The 21,045-nt window shown below is 37.4% G+C and overlaps 1 protein-coding gene across 12 annotated transcripts in view; it reads left to right on the forward strand.

Annotated features, from left to right (window-relative positions):
- Cep192 (centrosomal protein 192) overlaps positions 1-21,045 on the forward strand; it is a 111,002-nt gene that overhangs the window by 27,490 nt on the left and 62,467 nt on the right. For all 12 annotated transcript variants that reach the window (XR_013429861.1, XM_078030481.1, XM_078030485.1 and 9 more), the window contains 8 exons: positions 603-963; positions 1,541-1,684; positions 7,381-7,445; positions 8,303-8,512; positions 11,893-12,019; positions 12,971-13,101; positions 19,543-20,362; positions 20,443-20,566. Coding sequence is in view for 11 of the 12 variants with exons in the window: in XM_078030481.1 (XP_077886607.1) it covers positions 603-963; positions 1,541-1,684; positions 7,381-7,445; positions 8,303-8,512; positions 11,893-12,019; positions 12,971-13,101; positions 19,543-20,362; positions 20,443-20,566 (1,982 nt within the window). In the remaining variant the exon portion in view is untranslated. The remainder of the gene's footprint in view (positions 1-602; positions 964-1,540; positions 1,685-7,380; positions 7,446-8,302; positions 8,513-11,892; positions 12,020-12,970; positions 13,102-19,542; positions 20,363-20,442; positions 20,567-21,045) is intronic.

The following is a 21,045-nucleotide window of genomic DNA, read 5'->3' on the forward strand; positions in this document are numbered from 1 at the left end:
GTTTTGCTCCTATTAAAAGATATTAATGAGTGTTTTCATTGGTTTTTATTCATATTAACGAGACTGGTCATATAGGACTTAGCCACACCTATAGAGACTTATTGGTAACTACGAAAGTCAGATTTACAGTTTTATTGTCCTGTAATGTAACAAGACAGAGGATCTACTTTACTTTTTTTTTTTTTTTTTTAATACAGGGGTTGAACTCAGGGACAATCAACCACTGAGCCACATCCCCAGCCCTATTTTGTATTTTATTTAGAGACAGGGTCTCGCTAAGTTGCTTAGGGCCTCTCTAAGTTGCTGAGGCTGGCTTTGTAATCGTGATCCTCCTGTCTCAGCCTCCCGAGCTGCAGAGATTACAGGCATGTGCCACTGTGCCTGGCGAGGATCCACTTTTGGCTTCTAAATCTGTTGATGTTATTTTGCCATGACCACATTTTAAAGTTGTTTGGTAAATTGCTTAACATTGGTTCATATATAGACTATAGTGAATACATATAAGCTGTTCCTTCATATAATTTTATATCAAAGGTACAATTTTTCCTATACTATTATAAAATGAGTTCTGAAAAACTCTGTTCTGTCCCTGATTTTTAAAGGAAAGTGCAAGAGAGGATGTTCTGATGAAGACTGTCAGCACTACCAATGAGAAACTTAACCCTGTTTGTCTTTCTGACAAAACTACTCATAACAGTGGTTTTGATCTGACTGACTCCGTCAATCAGCAGGCAATGGTTCCTTATCAAAATAAGCACATGGCATCAGATTCAGAAACAATTTTGCACACAGATGGATGCTTAGACACAGAGAATTCTACCATGTCCGTTCAAAAAGATGTTTGCATAGCATCTTTGAAGCCCATCAGTGACAATGGAGTTAGTTCCACTGATATTCTGTGGTCACCAACTTGTGACAGGAGAACACGTGACTGTTACAAGTCTGTTGAAAAGAATGAAGACCGTAAGTGGACTCTTTTATCTTTTTGAATAGAATTAAAGAAACATGTAAGATGTTTACACTTTTTTAAAAATATTTTTTTTAATTGTAGTTCGATGCAGTACCTTTATTTTACTTATTTATTTTTGTGTGGTCCTGAGGATCGAATCCATTGCCTCATGCGTTCCAGGCAAGTGCTCTACCACTAAGCCACAACCCCAGCCCTATGCATTTTTAATAGGTTAAGTTTCTATGTTGGACTTTCCAGTCTTTCATATTGAAGTATGTAAATGTTTAATGGATTTTAAAGGTTTTTTAAATATACCAATATTAGAGGATTTTTCCTAGAAATAATATTTGTGAGCAGAATCAGAGCTCTTGTGCAGGTGCCTGGAGAGGTCCTAATCCCCTTTTCCTTTACCCTCATTTTCCACTGTGGACTTTTGTGAGTGAGGCTGACTCCCGCCATCAGGGAGATGGATGTTCCCTTTCTGAGAAGAAGGGCAGACTTCAATACTCCTTGTGACTACAGCAGTTAACTTACTTGAGATGGATTCACCATTGCAGTTCTGCATGTGTTGTGTGGGATTTTGTTTTCTAGAACCGGATCTCCTACAGAGTGTGATCTATCAAAACGAGGAGGGCAAGTGGGTCACTGACCTTGCCTATTACACATCTTTTGATAACGAACAGGATGTGAATATTTCTCTAACTGATGAGATGAATGAAGACTTCAGATCTGGTTGTAAGTATATTTGACAGCCCCTTTTATTGTGCCCATTGTGTTGTTTCTGGTGGTGTTCTGAGAGCACTCTGTGTATGCTGATTAGCCGTATCACATTAGACCCCTTCTGAAACCTAGCAGTGTTGTGCACGTGCTTCACTGGCTTTTATAGGAACAAAGGCTTGAGCTGGTCAGGCTTAACCACCTCCTCAAGCAAGCACAGTGGTCAGACTAGCACGCTTCTACTTCTGTTTAGGACCTGTGGGGTTGTAGGGCTGAAAAAGACTTTAGGCTTACGTAGTCACTTTTAAATTCTGTCATGAGCAAAAGAAATGTTCTGATAAGTGTACAGTTACCAACAGCAGAGTCCATTTTGGATAAAAACTTAAGAAATGACAGTGAAAATGATGGAAATGACAAAAAAGATAAATGAAATCTCAGAGGATAGGAGCAGTAAGAGAAGCAGTTGTTGGTTACATACCCTCTGATGTTGGAAATGTATGGGTTTAGGTCTGCAGATACAGGTCCGACCTCACCCTGGGAAGGCATCCCTATGCTGCAACCTTCGGTGCCTTAGCAGCTCTGCAGCTGGTATGAGGAGAGGCACTCAGTGGCCTCTAAAGCCAACTTGTTTTCAGTAGTCTGGTAGTCTCCCAGGCAACAGAGGAACAAGTATGCTGACTACTGCCTGTGCCAAGCTTCTCCTAAAGGTCCAGCAATGCAGCAGTACAGTTGAATAATGTGGTATGTCAGCCCTTGAGACACTGTCAGCTGGAAAGGGTAATTTAAGAATATAAAACACACAGCAGCATAACAGACACAAACCAAATGCCTTTGAAGTTTAGAGGAGAAATAACTTGCATGAGTGGGTAGCAAAAGGATTTCATAGAGATCATTTTGTGGTACAGTTACAATAGATAGTCATCTGGGGACATTAAAAAATTCTAAAAGGAAGGAAAAACTCAAGTTGAACTGGTACAGTCTGGGTACTTTTTGAGAAGGTGAATGGTCTAGTGTGTTGACACTCAGGCCAAAATAAGGGGCGAGTAACAAAAGAGGTCAGGCAGGGCCAGGGTGTCAGAGAGTTTTCACTTCTGTGGTAAGCAATAGGACCAGACGCTCCTCTTAACTGGCTCTGTAAGCCATCTTCTGGCAGTATTGATTGGTTGAATGGGAAATGGAACAAAGTAGTTAATGAAAGACATGGAAATAGAGCAATTAGGATTTGGTGGCTAGATTTCAGAAGATGGTAGAAAGGCATAAAAAGAGAGGATTGTGTTTTGAGTTGCTTGGGAAAATGGCAATACCATTAACTGAGATGGGGATATCAGAAGAAATTGTTGGTTTTTGCTATTGTGTTTTGAGATGGAGGTATTTACTAGTTGGAAGTATGGATTAGAAATCTGTAGGAAAGTTATAGTTGGACTTGGTCAGTACATCTTGATTTAAAAAGGACAATGAGGGCTGGGGTTGTGGCTTAGAAATAGAGCACTTGCCTAGCATGCATGAGGGTTTGATCCTCAGTGCCACATAAAATAAAATAAAGACTTTGTGTCTACCTATAATTAAAAAATAAATATTTAAAATAAAAATAAAAAGAACAACGACGACAGAGCATGAGCAGTGAATATTTATTTTGTCACTTAAAAAGTCAGAATTCATGAGCTTCTCGTATATTGCTGTTGGGAATATAAATTGATTTACCATATTGGAAGGCTGTTTGGCAGTATCTTGTAAAGGTGAACTTTATGAACTTCATACTACATGACCTAAAAATTCAAAACCCAAGAATATACTAGCAGATAGGGTGTATCTATTAACCAGATAACACCCACTAGAATGTTTATAGCAGCATGGATTGTAGTAGCCCCCATATTGGAAAGCTCCCTAGTTCTTATCAGCAGGTTAACTAATACCCTATAATGTCATGTGATGTGATGTGACAGAGTGTAAAAATTAATAAGATTGTACACTTATGAAGTATATTGTAGGATGTATACTTACCAAAGTATATTATACTTACCAAAGTATATTATACTTTGGTAAGCAATTTTTTTTTTAAATTGATGCATTGTAGTTGTACACAACTGTGAGATTTGTTGCTACATATTTGTGCACGTGCATAGAAAAACAATATAATTTGGCCAGTAATCATTCCCAGTATTTCCCCTTTCACTCCCTTCCTCATTTCCCCTTATCTCTTTCCTCTACTCTACTGATCTCCCTTCATTTTCATAGGATTTTCCCCCACACTCCCATTTTTCTTTTCCTCTCCCTATAGTAAGCAAAGTTTTTAAAAATTAGTGATTTAACTATAAAATTTTTTTTTAATATTTATTTCTTATTTATTGGTGGACACAACATCTTTGTATGTGGTGCTGAGGATCGAACCCGAGCTGCACGCATGCCAGGCGAGCGCGCTACCGCTTGAGCCACATCCCCAGCCCTAACTATAAAAAATTTAATTTGCAATTTATATTATAGGTTAAAGGCCAATTCCTTAATACGTAGATAGTTCAAAAATCCAATAAGAAAAACACCTGCTACTCAATATAGAATTGTATAAAGGTTATAAACAGTTTATAGAAAAGGAAATTAAAATTGTTTTCAGATGTGCAAAAACATTCATTCTTACTCATGGAGAGAAATGTAGTGTAAATTTACTCAATGATAATATTTTTCATTTATTTTATTGGCAGTAATCCCAGAGGTTGGTAATAACACTGTGTTGGCAAGGTTGTGAGGGAAGCATGTATTCTAGCCCATTGTTGGTGCCCTAGCAGTGGCAGTATTGCAGCATCTAACAAAGTTGCAAATACACACACCAAACAACCAGGCCATTCCACGTGGGGAATTCATTCTCAGGCACTCCTGCACAAATGGTATGTGATAAACACACAGGGTGAAGCAGCCTTTTTATAGGAAGGGAGGGGGAAATTGCTTAAATGTAAAAGAAGGTGATGTTCAGAGCATAAAGGTTGGATCCAGGGCTCAATTTCATAAAACTTCCCTACTTATGGACTTTCGTCAGAAGAGTTACCTAAGAGAAATGAGCCTCTTTCCCATCTTCCCGCCCCTTCTCTGATGGCCTTGAGTTTTGCATTACTTCTGCCTTCCGCCAAGATTTAAGCACTGGGGCTGGGGGAAGCACACGGTTGTTTTAAAGTCCAGCCTGTGAAGGCTTCAGGCGGCTAATGAGAGGACAGTTAGTTCGAGGCTCGGCACATAATTGAGCAAGGATTCCTATAAGAAACGAAACTCTGCTTCTGTAACATCTGTGACTGACTGATGATGAGCAGCTAAAGTAACAGGATACTCTCAACAGTCCCTTCCAGTTGAGCTATCTGCCCAGTGATTGAAAAACCATAAATGAGAAATTATATCCCAATTGATTCAAAGGTAAAAAATAAATAAATAAATAAAAGAAAAACCATGTGACACTTGAGTAAATTAACTTTTTTCTGGGTGACCTTTTAAGAGACTGAGTTTCCTCCTTCCTTCTCTTGGCTGTTGGAGCTGGTTGGTTGAACTTTCATATGAATGATCATGGTTTTAGCTTATTTGAGTCTGAGGTCCACAGGAGTCCCACAGAACATATTTATGTGGAATGGCTGTTTTGCGTGTAATTTCGATGGCTGTGCCATAGGTCGAATGCCCTTGGGTAAAGAATGTGTTTTGAGTGAGAAGTGACTGCTTCCCACAGTGCCTGTGGGCACTGGACTGTTCTCTCTGTGAGGACCTTACGCTGTCTGTGGTACTCTGCTTTTCCTGACTGGGGCTATTACCCTGAGTTTCTCAGGTTGTGAATATAGATGGTCCAGGTTTCTGAAGGGGCAGTTTGGATCTAGTTAGTCCCTGATGACCATCTGAGAGTGGAGAGTATCTCCCTTGTTTAGGCCATGCAGGGACTATTCCTTCTGGCTTCACTCTGCACCCTTCTTCCGTCTTTTTTTTTTAATGAACTTCATGACATTTCCAAATCTTATTTTGTGACTCACTAAGGCACTTATCTCCAATTTAAAAAATCATGGAAGTTTACAGGATATTATTCCATTCACGGATAATACTGTCTGTACATGTGAATTTTCATTGTTGTCTCCTCCCAGGTTTGAGGTCTCCAGATAGAACTCCCTTTGATTTACTAAGGGTAAGATTAGTGCCTTGAAAAACATGATTTCCTTCTGGTTAATAGGGTATATTATATATTATTTTTTCCATACAAGTATGGAATATATCTTATTCTAATTAGGATCCCAGTTCTGTGGGTGGTGAGATTTACTGTGGTGTATTCATGTTTTACATAGGAAAGTATATTACCTAAGACCCAGTAGGAACTTGGAAATGGGAGTGACTTCAACAAAGATATTACTTACAAAGGAATGATCAGTGTTAATAAAGTTCATCACAGGAAGTGTATCCCTGGGATAATAGCAGCAAGAAGCTATTATTACCTCTAGGCCTCAGAAGGCAAAGAGAGAGCAGTTATACTTTGGTAAGAACCTTGGAGAGTTGCTAAAGAAGGTGATCTTGGGCGAAGTGTTCAGGCACAGGGTGGGACAGTGAAAGAACTAGGGAAATGAACACAGCAGTCTCACGCTCCTTCTGCCTTCCAAGTACCAGGGATTGGGTGAGGTGCTACTGGACCCCGTGATGAGGTGCTTTTGGACCCCGTGGAAGTTTAGTTGATGCTATCTGTGAACATCAGCTTCCTGGGCCACTCTGCTCCTCTCTGCACAGCCCCTCTAGTGCCTGCAGGGGCCCAGAGTGGACGGCAGACTTGGCAGCATGTTTAAAATTCCTTCTGTTCACATGCTTGTCAAGATCACATGCTTCTTGGCCTTCTTTGCTCATTGGCCCCCAGTTTCTGAGGCTTTGATGTGGAGATAACCTTTGTGAGTGGGCTGACATTCATCTTACCTTGGAGTGGAGGTGCTCTGTGGGGACTTGGGGCCCACCTGTCCCTGAGGCTTCCTAGAATGTAGGATTTTATAAAACTGGTGTGTTCCTTGGCACACAAGTGATTTGGAATCCTACCTTAGATGTCTTTGTGACTACTTTATAGAGAGGTTTGTCTGTCTGGTGGTGCCAGGTGAAATTCTGTGTGTATTCATGGGTGGTGAGTACCTAAACTCAGGTATGCCAGATTCTTCAAACTAAAATAATTGTCCACATTCTGGGGTGCTTTTTGGCACCTGGGATTGAACACAGGGCACTTAACCACTGAGCCACATCCCAAGCCCTTCCTATTTTTTATTTTGAGACAGGGTCTTGCTAAATTACTGAGACTGGCCTTGAATTTATGATCCTCCTGCCTCAGCCTCTGAGCCACTGGGATTATAGGCATGTGTAAACTCTCTTTTTTTCTGGGTAGGATGTTGCCTAGGTTGGCCATAAACTCCTGGGCTCAAACATCCCTCCTGTCTCAGACTCCAAGTAGCTGGGACTATAGGAGTGTACCATCATGAAAATTGCATTATAAAGCCCCTTTGGGCAAATTGGGGCAAATTAGTAAGTGATTGAATAATCACAGTAGTATTGTGTTCATTATCCAAAGTTCGATAATCATAGATTTACATACTTACAGATGCATAACTTATGTGAATGGGAGCGTTCACTTACTTGTAGAAATGTGTTTCTTCAATATTTCATTTTCCTAACTAACTTTTACTTGTCTACCAGCATAATGTAATTATATAAACTTGTTCTTTTTTTTAAAGCTGAAGCATTGAATATGATTGCACAAGATGAGGAAAAATTTAATAAAGAGCATCAATTTATACAGGTTTGTAATTACTTACAAAAAGTAAATTTTTAAACTTTTCTTACATTTAAGTACAGGCAGAATGTTCATTTTTTTGAATGATTAGTATAGAATCATTTATTTTTCTTAAGACAGTTTTTGCTTTTTCCTTCTCAATTATTAATTGAAGAACTCTGGCCTACCAAAATAAATCTTCAGACTAGGAGTGCAGCTTAGTGGTACAGTGCTTGCCTTGCATTCATGAGGCACTGTGTTCATTCCCCAGTACCACAAAAAGATTAATAAGTAAAATATGGCTTTAATTCGCTTACTGCTTTAAATACCTTCATGGATGTTTCTGTAGCTTTTAATCCTGTTTCTTTTAGTGAAGATGTATGCTTTTTAAAAATTCTTGCTCATTATGATCAGTGTTTGATTAAGCAGTATATTAGGACAATGCACTTTATAACTTGAGCATTTAAAAAATTAGTTTCTTGCTGAGCGCAGTGACACAGGCTAGTAATCCCAGCGACTTGGGAGGCTGAGGCAGGAGGATCGCAAGTTCAAAGCCAGCCCCAGCAATGGTGAGGCACTAAGTAACTCAGTGAGACCTTGTCTCTAAATAAAATATTAAAAAGTTACTATTTGGTTGCGACCCAGTGGTCAATTGCCCCTGAGTTCAGTCCCTGGTGCCCCCCCACCTTCCCCACCAAAAGTTCTCTCTTTTGGACCTCATTAGTTTTAGTAGTTGCTTATGCTTGAATTTGTTTATTTTTTTTCCTAATTTTTAAGTTTTCATAGTTAATTTTGTTGTTGTTGTTTTTATCTAGTTTCACATATTAGAATAACAGAAGATTTGCTGGGGGAAAGAATGAAACAATGACTTTTTTTCTTCCTAGGAAGAAAACATAGAAGCTCAGAATATTTCGGTTGCACTAGCAGACACATCCTGGGTTGCTACAGTTAATTATAATCTGTTGAGGAAATCACTTAGCCCATCAGAGCTGGGCAGAGATGATGCCAGTTACATACGTCTGTCATTAGGAGAGTTTTTTGCACAAAGATCTGAAGCTCTTGGTTGCCTTGGTGGTGGAAATAGCGTAAAAAGAGTAAGTACAGAACATGCTTAAGTGGTTAAAGTCTCTGACATCTGAGGATGATTTGAATTACTTTATCACAACACCAAACACTGGATAAAATAAAAGAGGTTTGCTTTGGCTTACGATTTTGGAGTCTGGGAAGTCTAAGACTAGGTGGCTACATCTGGTTAGCCTCTGATGAGGGCTTGGTGCTGCAGCTCCTCATGGTGGAGAAGGAGATGTATTTGAGAAGGAGAAGCAGACGTGCCAGAACTGGGAAGGGGTGCCAGACTTCCTTTTGCAGTACATTGCCTGCTCTGCAAGAGTTGCACTAGGCCCTTCGTGAGGGCGGACCCTTCAGAACCCAGAAGCCTCTGAAAGACCCCCCACCACCTCTCAGAACCCTTAGGTGGTGACCTTAACGTGAATTTTGGTGGGGACAAACGATACTTTGAATTTTGACTGTCATGATGGTATTGCTAGAGCATAGTAACTTTAAAGCAGGGGCAGAATAGGAATATGATAGAACAATGGAGAGACTGAGCTTTTGAGTCACAGTTAGATCTGACTCCTCGCTAGCCCTGCCTTTCAACTAGTTCTGTGACTTTGAAGAATGCATGTAGCTCTTCAATGCTTAATTTCCCCAACTCTAAAAGTAAGAGTTTGTTTTACAGAGGTAAACACATTGGTACATAGAAAGCCTTTAGCCCCAGCATGTGGCATTTGTCTCTATCGTTGTATGTTTAACAGGTCGGAAGAAAATTCTAAGATTCACTTTTTAAACCTGTATAAAAAGATATTTCAAAATGTGGAGTATTTTGATTTAATAAAAGGTAGTACGTGTACAAATTTTTAAATGCAAATGATTATTGCTGCAAAGAATGAGTGTAAGGAAGGCACTGCTTCTCCTGTGCTGGTCAGGATGATGTCCGAGGGGATGACATTGAGCAGGCGCTTAAAGGATGACAAAGAGGCAGCTGCTTAGAGCTCTGGAGACCCAGTGGTCCCAACAAAGGGAGACCATCCATGAGCGTCCTGGAAGTTGGAGCCAGAGTGGTAAGATGAAGGCAGGCAGAGCTAATGTGAGGGGCCAGTGGTGGCAGGTAGGGTGGGTTGATGTTCAGTTCCAAGGGCCCAGTCATGTGAGTTCCTTGTAGGAGTGGGGTTGTATCTCACATGAACAAGCAGGAAGTGCTTGGAGGCAGGGAGCAACTCTGTCATGGTGCTGGGGCCCATCTCCAGGTGCAATAACATGCCACCATTTTTATAACTTGAGCATTAAAAAATGAGTTTCTTGCTGAGTGGGTTGGCACATGCCTGTAATCCCAGTGACTCAAGAGGCTCAGGCAGGAGGATCACGAGTTCAAATCCAGCCATCTTTCTTGGGACCCTGGGTGAGGAAAGTCACTGAAGCATAGAGGAACAAAAGTAGGCAGAGGCTTAGTGAACAGGAAGAAAGGTGATGAAGATTGGGAACTAGGTTGACATGCAGAAACATAATAAGTATAAGGATTCAAGATTTGTTCTGAAGGTAAAGTCAAGGATTTGTTGATAAACTCAACATGGGGAATTAGGGTAATTAGAGAGTATTTAAGTTGGATTTCATGAAGTGTATGTATTAGCTTTCTGTCACTGTGACAAAATACTTGAGATAACCAACTTATTTAGTAGAAAAGGTTTATTTTTGGTTCATGGTTTTAAAGGTGTCAGTCCATGGTGGTTTGGCCCTGTTGCTTTGGGCCTTGTGGCAGTACAGTACGTCATGGCAGGGGAAACTGCTCACCTTATGGCAGCCCAGAAGCAAAGGAAGACCAGAGGTGGTCAGGTCCCAATGTCCCCTTCAAGAGCATGTCCTCCATAACCTAACTTCCTTCCACTGGGCTCCACCTCATACTGGCTGGTGACTGAGACTTGAATGCTTAGATAGGGAATAGTTTTGAAATAATTGATGTAGTACTAGAAATCACAGTTGATTAACAGAACTTAAGTTTGAAATTGTACCGCCCTCCTGTCTCATCTGTGCAGTGAGTGATGAAGGAAAAATAATAAATATGTGAAAGAGGTGGATTTTCCTGCCTGGATTGATTGGGATCTTTTGAGATTTTGGGAGAAGTTGAAGAGTAACTGAATTTCTTCTTAAACAGGTGAACAGAGCACTGGATCATGGAAAAATATATCTATTTTTATTAGTTATGAGTTATGATATTTTATATGTACTAAATTTACTGGATCAAGGGAAGAAATTCCCAAGTGAAGACCAATCAAAAACTGAATTCTTGTTTTAGATTTGTCATTTGAAAGTCATAGGAAAGATGAGTGGGAATTCTGTGGCTGTGACCTAGCTCTTTGAATGCAGATCTTTCTAAAGCTCTCATTTCAAGTCAGCAGAAATACACCTAATGTAATGCGTATTTTTTTTTGGTATCGGGGATTGAACTCTGGGGCACTCCTCCATTGAGCCACATCCCCAGCCCTGTTTTGTATTTTATTGGAGACAGGGTCTCACTGAGTTGCTTAGTGCCTGGCTAGATTGTTGAGACTGGCTTTGAACTTGCCATCCTCCTACCTCTGCCTCCCGAGCCGCTGAGATTTCAGGCATGCACCACTGTGCCCAGCCATAATGCTTATTTTTGAGGGTGTATTTATTGTTGTTTTTTTTTTTTTTAAGAGAGAATTTTTTAATATTTATTTTTTAGTTATCTGCGGACGCAACATCTTTGTTTGTATGTGGTGCTGAGGATCGAACCCGGGCCGCACGCATGCCAGGCGAGCGCGCTACCACTTGAGCCACATCCCCAGCCCCAGGGTGTATTTATTGTATAAAACAAATGTCCTATACTCTAAGGAAGCAGGAATTTTTATCTTTTTTCCCTCATTGATTTGTCCCTGAAGATTAGAATAGTGCCTGACACTTAGTGGTTGCTAACAACAGTTACTGAAAGAATGAAGTTGTTTTAATTTGGATTTTTTAGTAAGGTTAACTTATTTGACACTATTGCTGCTAACGTCTAAAAGCTAACTGGTATTAAGGAAATAAAAGGTTTTCTCTGGACTTCTGAAGTTCATCTCTAATTATTTGATATTAAGAAGGAAGAAGGGGGCTGGGGATGTGGCTCAAGCGGTAGTGCGCTCGCCTGGCATGCGTGCGGCCCGGGTTTGATCCTCAGCACCACATACCAACAAAGATGTTGTGTCCGCCAAAAACTAAAAAATAAATATTAAAAATTCTCTCTCTCTCTCCCTCTCTCCCCCCTCTCTCACTCTCTCTTTAAAAAAAAAAAAAAAAAGAAGAAAGAAGAGTTTTGCCAAACTCACTTAGCTGTGTTACCAGTATTAGATAAAATAGTCTAGAATTTATCAAAGCAGTTGAAAATTAAGGAAAATTAATTCATGTCTAATTATTTTTGTAGCCATCATTTGGTTATTTTATTAGCTCACCGGAGAAGAGAGAACCTGTTGCTTTAATAAGTAAATCTGATGTGTCAGGAAGTGATTTGGAGAAGGGAGTGGCTCATCCTAACCAGGACCTGTCTTCAGGTACGGATAAAGTGAACTGTGTTTTAGAGGAAACTTTTTTCTTAAACCACAACTTAGTACTTGTGTGATAATGTTTTTTATGAATGAAAACATGGATACTACTTCATAATTTTTCATTATTGGTTGCAGATTTGATTTATATGTAGCCCTATATTTCCTACTCAATCTACTTTTCTAAAGTAGACACGAGTCAGCCCAAATTCACCCAAATCCTTTAAAAAAAAAACCCACAGTAAATTAAATAATTTTAAAAGAATGAGTTAATTTTGGCTTATTAAATTACAAAGTTAATGAATAAAAGATATTATGTTATTTCAATAAATTTTAGTTAAAGGTGTTTTGAAGTTTAGACTGGTAATCTAAATATGACAAATATCTCTGAAAAGCATTTATGATAAATATTTTAAATCAAATTTTCTTGGTTAACTTACAATTATTGAGCCATTCTTTTTCCCCAATACAATATGTTTTTCTACATATCATATGAGGTTGTATGAAGTCTGCTTCATTTCTTAAAGAGCCTATATTCCAATAGGAGTGTTGGGGTAAAAGGCCTGTGTGTGTAGTTGGTTCATTTCCTACTTCTCTTAAGTAGTACCTATTTTGAATCAATGTGAAATGTTAAAAGCTGAAAAAAATTAATGTTTTCATTTTATTGATTGATTAAAAATATATTGACTGGACATATAGTATGAAGCCTGCATTATATACAGACCCAGTTCTTCCTAAGTGAAATTAAATGAGTATTTGTAAGGCAGAAGTTAAAATCCAGTCTTCTTCCAAGTTTGTTCTTTGTCTAGGTGGCTATATGGTTGCTGTCTTAGTAAGGAGAACCCATGTTTGAGGTATGAAGATTATTCCTTGGCAATTAATCATTTTGACTAGTCCGATCCCAGACTGTTTCTGTGAGGGAGTGCATCTTATAATTCAAGTATCCTTTGTTTTCTGCAGGAGATTTAGACGAACAGTCCGAGACACAGCCAAGTGAAGGATCAATTACACTTCAGGTTGAAGCCCTGGAGGGCACCTCTCTAGTGGATGAAAGTGATGTGACTTTAACGGCCAACAAAGACAAAACAGAGGTAGTAGTTCACGCTTTTCCTGAAGGAAAGCTAAGATTATCTTATCACAGGTCTGAGATCAGATCACCTGCGAAGAATATATGCGGCTTCACATGTGTTTTTATTTTCTTGGATTCAATTTTATTACAAATGCCTTTAATTTTTTTCCATCAATTTTTAATATACATGTGAAAGACTTTATAAAACAAATCTACAGTTGATGAATTAATGGTCACAACTTGTGCATGCCCCAGGGCAAGGAAGAGAACACTGAGAGACACTTATAGACACACTCCCTGTATCTTGCCAGTTGATGTCTGGTGCCACCTCAGGACTAGACTAGCAAGAAGGCCATTGCCAGGTGCAACCCCCAACCTTGTGCATCAGAACCAGGAGCCAAAATAAACTTCTTTTTTTCATAACTTAAAATAATAATAGAGTAAAAAAAGAAAAGAGATCATTGCCAATAGCCCAGAAAACATTTTGCCCCCTCCTAGACACTCTGCCCTTCATTAGTCCCCTGATGTCTCTAGCACTGTATTAATTTTGTCTGCTTTTGAACTTTATATAAAAGAAACCATGTAGCATTTATTCCTTTTCTTTAACTGTTTTCACTTCATCTTATGCTTATAACAAGCCCATATATTCTTTTGTATGAATATTTGCAGCTTATATATCCATTCTATGGTCGATATACTTTCATTATGTTTTTGTATTGGGCAATTATATGATGATGCTCTCTGAACAACCTTGTGCCTGTGTTTTGTTGGCAGTGTGCACACTTGTGAGGTGTTCACCGAGTGGAACTCATAGCTTGTAGAGTTTGTATTCCTTCATTTTTTTTTCTGGAATGGTTGTACCAGTGTAGATTCCTTCCAGTAGTGTTTGATTCCTGTTACCACACATCCTCACAGCACTTTGTAGGTGTGTGGTTCTCTGATTGCTGATAGAGTTGAGTATTGTACATTTACTGGCCTTTTGTTTTCAAATGGGCTTTTAAAATTTTTTTTGGTGAAGTGCCTGTTCAAGTCTCTTGATCATTTTTCTAGTGGAATGTTTTTCCCGTTGATGTGGGAATTCTTTACATATACTGGATAGGATCCTTTTGCCCATTATGAGTGTTTCACATATCTTCTCCCAATTCTTGACTTGCTTTTTCACTTATTTAATGTTATCTTTATTTATTGATTAGATCATTGCTTTCTTGTTTTGTTATAAATCAGATATCCGTGGTGGTGTGGATCTTTGTCTACGTTCTCTGTTGGTTTTTTTTGGTCTCTTTGTCAGCCTAGTGTCATTAGGACTTTGGTAAATATTTTTGCTTTATAATGAACTTTGGTATCCATAGAGTAAATCCTTTACATTTCATACCTGATTTTAATATCAGATTGTCAGCTTCCACACACCAATGAACTAATCCACCAGGAACCCTGTTGGACTTTTGTTGGGATTACATTTAATCTATAGAACATTAAAATTGACATCTTTATAATACTGATACTTGAACTCTATGAAAATTAAAGTCTTCAATTTATTTGTTTTAATCTCTGTGTATTTTATAATTCTTCATGCAGATTTTTTATGTCTCTTGTTAGACCTCTCTCTGAATTGTTGAAACATTTTAGTGTTTTACTTAGCTTCATTTTCTGTTCATTCTGACTATTCAAAGTATAGTTTCTTTTTTTTTTTTTAAATATTCTCACCTTATATCCAGCAAATTTGACTTCCCTCCCCATTTAATTGGTGCAATAGTCATATATAATGGTGGAATTGTTACATATTCATACATGTACCGGTATAATTGGGCCAGTGTCACTCCCCAGTTTTTCCCCTTGCACTTCCCTTCTCCCTCTCCCTTTCATGTACTCTGCTGATCTCCCTTCAGTTTTCATGAGATTCATCCTGCCCACTTGTCTAGTTCTTTTTCCTCTCTTGCTTACACATATGAGAGAAAATATGACCCTTGACTTTCTGAGTTTGGCTTATTGTGCTTAACATAATGTTCCCAGGTTCCATTCATTTTCCTACAAATGACATAATTTTATTCTTTTTTATGGCTCAGTGAAACTCCATTATGTATATATACCACATTTTTTTTTAAATCAGTTCATCCATTGATGAATACCTAGATTGATTCCATAGTTTGCTGTGAATTTTGCAGCTATACACATGGGTCACATGTATCACTCACACTAGCTGGCTGACTTTAATTCTTCAGGAAGAATAATGTAGCAGGTCATATGGAAGTTTCATGCCTAGTCTTTTGAGGAGTCTCCATAGTGATTTCCATAGTGATTGTACTAATTTACAATCCTACCAACAGTGTAAAAGTGTTCCTTTTTCTTCAGATTCTCTCCAGCACTTTTTATTGTTATATTCTTGATGGGTGCCATTCTAACTGGAGTGAGAGGAAATCGGGGTGCAGTTTTGATTTGCATTTCCCTAATTGTTGATGATACTGAACATTTTAAAAATAAATTTATTGGCCATTTGTATTTCTTTTTTAAAAAAAAATTAATTTATTTTAATTAGGAATATATGGCAGCAGAATGCATTTTGATTTCATTGTGCACAATCACAGCACAATTTTTTACTTCTCTGGTTGCACATGATGTTGCATCACATCATATGTGCAGTCACACATATACTTAGGGTAATGATGTCCACCTCATTCCGCCATCTTTTTCTGCCCCTATAACCTTTGCCCATCCTCCCCTTTGCCCAGTCAAAGTTCCTCCATTTCTCCTCACCTCCCCACATCATGGATCAACATCCACTTATCAGAAGGAACATTCAGCCTTTGGTTTTGTGGGATTGGCTTACTTCTCTTAGTATGATATTCTCCAGCTCCATCCATTTACTTATAAATGCCATGATTTTATTCTCTTTTATTGCTGAGTAATATTCCATTGTGTATTTATACCACAGTTTCTTTATCCATTCATCTATTGAAAGGCACCTAGGTTGATTCCACAGTGTAGCTATTGTGAATTGAGCTGCTATAAGCATTCATGTGGCTGTGTTACTATAGTATGCTGATTTTAAGTCCTTAGGGTATAGACCTTGGAATGAGATAGCTGAGTCAAATGGTGGTTCCATTCCAAGTTTTTTAAGGAATCTTCATACTGCTTTCCAGAGTGGTTGCACCAATTTGCAGTCCCACCATCAATGTATGAGTGTGCCTTCCTGCTACATCTTTGTCAACACTTATTGTTGTTTGTATTCTTGATGACTGGCATGAGATTAAATCTTAGAGTTGTTTTGATTTGCATTTCTTTATTATGAGAGATTTACACAGTTATAGCTTTTGCTATTCTTGGTCTTTTATTTTTCCAAATTAATTTTAGGAGTATTTTATCTAGTTCCAAGAAAAATATCATTGATATTTTGATTTGTATTGCATTGAATCTGTATATTGAATCTGTATGTTGTATGTCTATCTTGCTTTTGGGAATAGGGCCATTTTAACAATACTGATTGTAACTATATGAACTTTCTATCTTCTTTGGACTTCTTCAGTGTTCTATAGTTTTCATTGTAAAGATCTTTTATCTCCTTGATTAGATTTATTTCTAGTCTTTTGTTATGTTTTGAGGCTTTTGTAAATGAGACTGTTTGATTTCTTTTTCGACATATTCATTATTGGTGTATAGGAAAGCTATTGATTTTATGTTGCTTTTGTAACCTAGTACTTTGTTGAATTTGTTTATAATTTTCAAGTCTTCTGGTGGAGCTTTTTTGTATCTTTGCATCCCTGGAATGAAAACAACTTGGTAATGATGTACAGTCTTATTAATATGTAATTGAATGTAATTGCTAATATTTTATTAAGGATATTTGCATCTAAGGTCATCAGGGATATTGGTCAGTAGTTTTCTTGGTGAGTCCTTATTCTTTTTTTTTTTTTTTTTTTAATAAGGTTGATACTCGTATCTGAGAATGAATTTGGAAGTGTCCTATCCCTATTTTGTGGTATAATTTGAGAAACATTGGCATTAGTTTTTCTTTCAAGATCTGGTAGAATTCAACTGAGAATCTATCTGGCTCTGGCTTGGTCTTTTTTGGAAAGCTTTTTATTATTAATGCTTGTATCTCATTGTTAGTTATTGGTCTGTTTAGGTTTTCTGTGTCCTGGATTCAGTTTTGGCAGGTCACTTGTGTATCCATTTTTTTCTAGGTTTAATGGATTATTAGTTTAAATCTAATCAAGGAGATAAAAGATCTCTACAATGAAAACTATAGAGTTTTCCAGTTGAATGGAATATTAAGTTTTCAAACAGTCCCTAAAGATCCTCTGGATTTTTGTGATGTTTGTGGTGATTTCTCCTTTTCATCTCTAATTTTGTTAATTTGGGTCTTCTTTCTTTTTCTTTTGGTTAGTTTGGCTGAGGGTTTATCCAGCATTTTTTATCTTTTCAAAGAACCAACTCTTCATTTCATTGATCCTTTGTATTTTTTTATTTTCAATTTCATTTGGTTCTGATCTTAATTATTTCCTGCTTAGTTTGAAATTGGTTTACTCTTTATTTTCCAAGAGCCTTGAGATGTATCCTTAGGTTGTTTATTTGGGATCTCTCTGATTTTCTTATGTAGGCACTCATACCCAAACTCTCCTCCTAGAACCCCTTTCTTCCAGATGTTCTGGTGTGTTGTATCACTCTTGTTTGATTCTAAGAATTTTAAAATCTTTCCCTTGATTTCTTCTGTTACCCAGTTATCATTCAGGAGTGTATTGTTTAATCTTCCTGTGTTTATGTAGTTTCTGTAGGGTTTTTTGGTGGTGTTTCTAATTTCATTCTGTTATGATCAGTTAGGATGCAAAGAATTATATCTTTTTTTTTTTTTCTTTTCTGTTTTCTGAGAATTGTTTCATGGCCTAAAGTATGGACTGTTTTGGAGAAGTTACCATGAACAGTTAAGAACAAAGTATGTTATACTGTTGTTGGATGAAATATTCGATAGATGTCTGTTAAGTCCATTTAATTTACAATATATTTTAGGACTAAAGAGTCTATACTGAGGGCTGGGGTTGTGGCTCAGTGGTAGAGCACTTCCCTGGCACGTGCCAGTGGGTTCCAATCCTCATAAAAATAAATAAAAACAAAACAAAGGTATTGTGTACATCTATAGCTTTAAAAAATTAAAGAAAAAAGGTCTATACTGAATTTATGTCTGGAAGACCTATCTATTGGTGAGAAAAGTGTGTTGAAATCTCCCAGTATTATTGTATTGGGATCTGGTTGAGTCTTTAATTCATGTAATATCTGTTTTATGTAATCAGGTACACCAATAATGGGGCATAAATATTTACTGTCACTGTGTCTTCCCATTGCATTGTTCCCTTTACCAGTGTGAAACTGTAATATTCTCTTGGGATCCTTTATTATCTTTGGTTCTTAAACTTCGTCTTCTTTTTAATTTATGATACTGATTTTTTGCCACTTTCTCTTTTTTCTTGGTCAGTCTCACCAGATAGTTCTCAGTTTTATTAAATTATCAATTTGATTTGTTCTTTATTCTGTGTTTTTGTTTCATACTTTCTGGTCTTCTTGTGCTTTCTGTGGTTATAATTTATTGTTTTTCTGACTTCTTGAGATAAGTGTATAGCCCACTAATTTTTTTGTCTTACTTTCCTAATATATGCCTCTAAGAATACAAATTTCCCTGAAAGCAGAGCTTTGGTTGGATTTATATATATTTTTTCCTTTTGACACTTATTTTCTGATGTGTTATATTTTCATTATCATTCTGTTTAATGTTTTCTAATTTCTTAGGCCCGTGAGTTTTTTGTAAGTTTATAGTTTAGTTTCTAAGCATTTGGGAGATTTTCCCATTTTTAAATACTGATTTTAGGCCTAAAATTGTACTTTGATCAGGGGATTTTGGTTCTAGTCCTTTAAAATTTGTTAAGACATGATGGATGATTCAGCATTTGTTCATTTTTTATGCACTTGAAGAGACTGTCACAGTGACTGTTGGCTCTTCTTTGTGTTTCATGTAGAAGAGATTTATTAAATTAGGATGTTTAGGTTGCTTGCATTCTTAAAATTACTATGCTGTTCTTTCAGTTAGGTTTTAACATTTCTTGCTAAGACAGCATATTTGCCTGTTATTCATTGTGGGTTTGTCTATATTGCTTGAAACTTCTCGAGACTGTATTTTTGAGACTGTATTCTCTGGAAATCAGATCTCTCACATAACATTATATGTGTCTCCCTCTTTCTATAGTGATCTCTTGCTGTGCCTTATTTTATAAGTTAAATTTTATTGTGTGTGTGTGTATGTAGGACAAAACACAGTTCTTAGTATATAGAGGGTTCAGTGCCCACTGGTTTTAGTCATCTAGTGACAGTCTTAAAACATACCTCATGTGTAAAGGGGATTCTGTAAATAAATATTAAACTAGAATATACAAGTCTGTGGAATTGGGTCAATCTACATGATGTAACTTCTCATTTCTAGGGCACAGGCAGGAAAAATAAACTCCCAGTCTGCAATGACCAGCTCCAAGATAGTGGTGATTCTGTACTCAGAATAAGCACCATTGCTTCAGCCATTGCAGATGCTTCAGTTAGCACGGAGCCTTCCCAGCTTGCTGCCATGTTGAAGGCACTTACAAATAAAGCAAAGGACAAAATTTTACAAGAAGACGATGAAGAGGACTCTTCCACGGTGTCTCATTTTGTACCTAATGATTCTGAAAAAAGTAATGGATCCAGTGTATTTGATATGGAGAAATATCTTACAAAAACAGAGATCAGTAGACATGAAGGTGGGTTGGAAACTGTTTCAAGAGCTGGCATGTCTGATATTTGGGATTTATCTTTGCCAAAAGAACAGACTATTCAAGACATCCACACAGTTGACTCTGGAACTACTAATACAACTGTTACAGAGCCAAAAGAAAATACAGCAGCTGTTTTTTGTGTTGAAAATGGTGAGAGTCAGGAATCATTTAAAGCAGTAAACTCTTCAAATTCAGTTCTTACAAATAGAAGAGAGAATGAGAGTGTGGTAGTTGGTATGAAGACACTTTCCATTGACCACAGATTACCAGACATCGGTAGCAATGAGAAGGCTGCCTCCATTTCCACTTCAACTTCTAATAGTTATTCATCAGTAAGGAACCCCATAGTGACATCCCTGTGCCTCTTAGAAGAATGTGAAGAAAAACAAGCTAGCAGAGAAAATCAGAGGCAGCAAGAGTATGTCAGTGAAACAAGCGGCAGTGACAGACGTGTGACTTTTGATCAGCACTGCAGAGTCTCACCTAAAAATGTTGGTAAGTGCCTGTGTAATTGACCACATTTATAGAAGTAAAGTCTTGTTCTGTTCTCATTGGAAAATGTACCTTTCTGATAGATTTGAAAAACGCCTCTCCTGAGCATGGGGGATCAGGCTCAGAGGACCAGGAGAGCTTCAGACCCTCTACTTCACCACTCAGTCATTTTTCTCCTGGTGAAATTTCTGGAACAAGTTTATCAGGGTAGGTGTTGACTTAAATTCTTTCTTTTTTTCTTTAATAACTATGTGCTATGTGTAGGAATATTAGAAAAAGGTATAAAGAAGAAACATTTCCCATTTATAGTTCATCTCTCAAAGGTAACCATTGTAAATATTTTGTAAATTTCTTTCTGCTCAAGCTTTTGTTTTGTGCTTTTTCATTTACAATTATTTTCTGAATTTTAAAGAAAAGTAATTTATGTTTCAAACTGCATAATTGGTCTTTCATGGTTTATTTAATACTTCTGGTGGATACTTAGTATCTGTGTTTCGCTATTTCAGTGACATTGAGATGAATCATTTTTCTCAAAATTTTATCTTATGTTTTCTTTGGTGACTTTGTAAGATATAAGTCACCAAAGAAAACGTAAGATAAAATAAGAAAACATAAGATAAGTTTCTCTGTTGAAAGAAACTAAAAAATAAATGAAGATTTTTGCCTAACTAGTAAAATAATCAAAA

Source organism: Ictidomys tridecemlineatus, chromosome 13, assembly GCF_052094955.1.
Source record: "Ictidomys tridecemlineatus isolate mIctTri1 chromosome 13, mIctTri1.hap1, whole genome shotgun sequence".
Taxonomy (NCBI): domain Eukaryota; kingdom Metazoa; phylum Chordata; class Mammalia; order Rodentia; family Sciuridae; genus Ictidomys; species Ictidomys tridecemlineatus.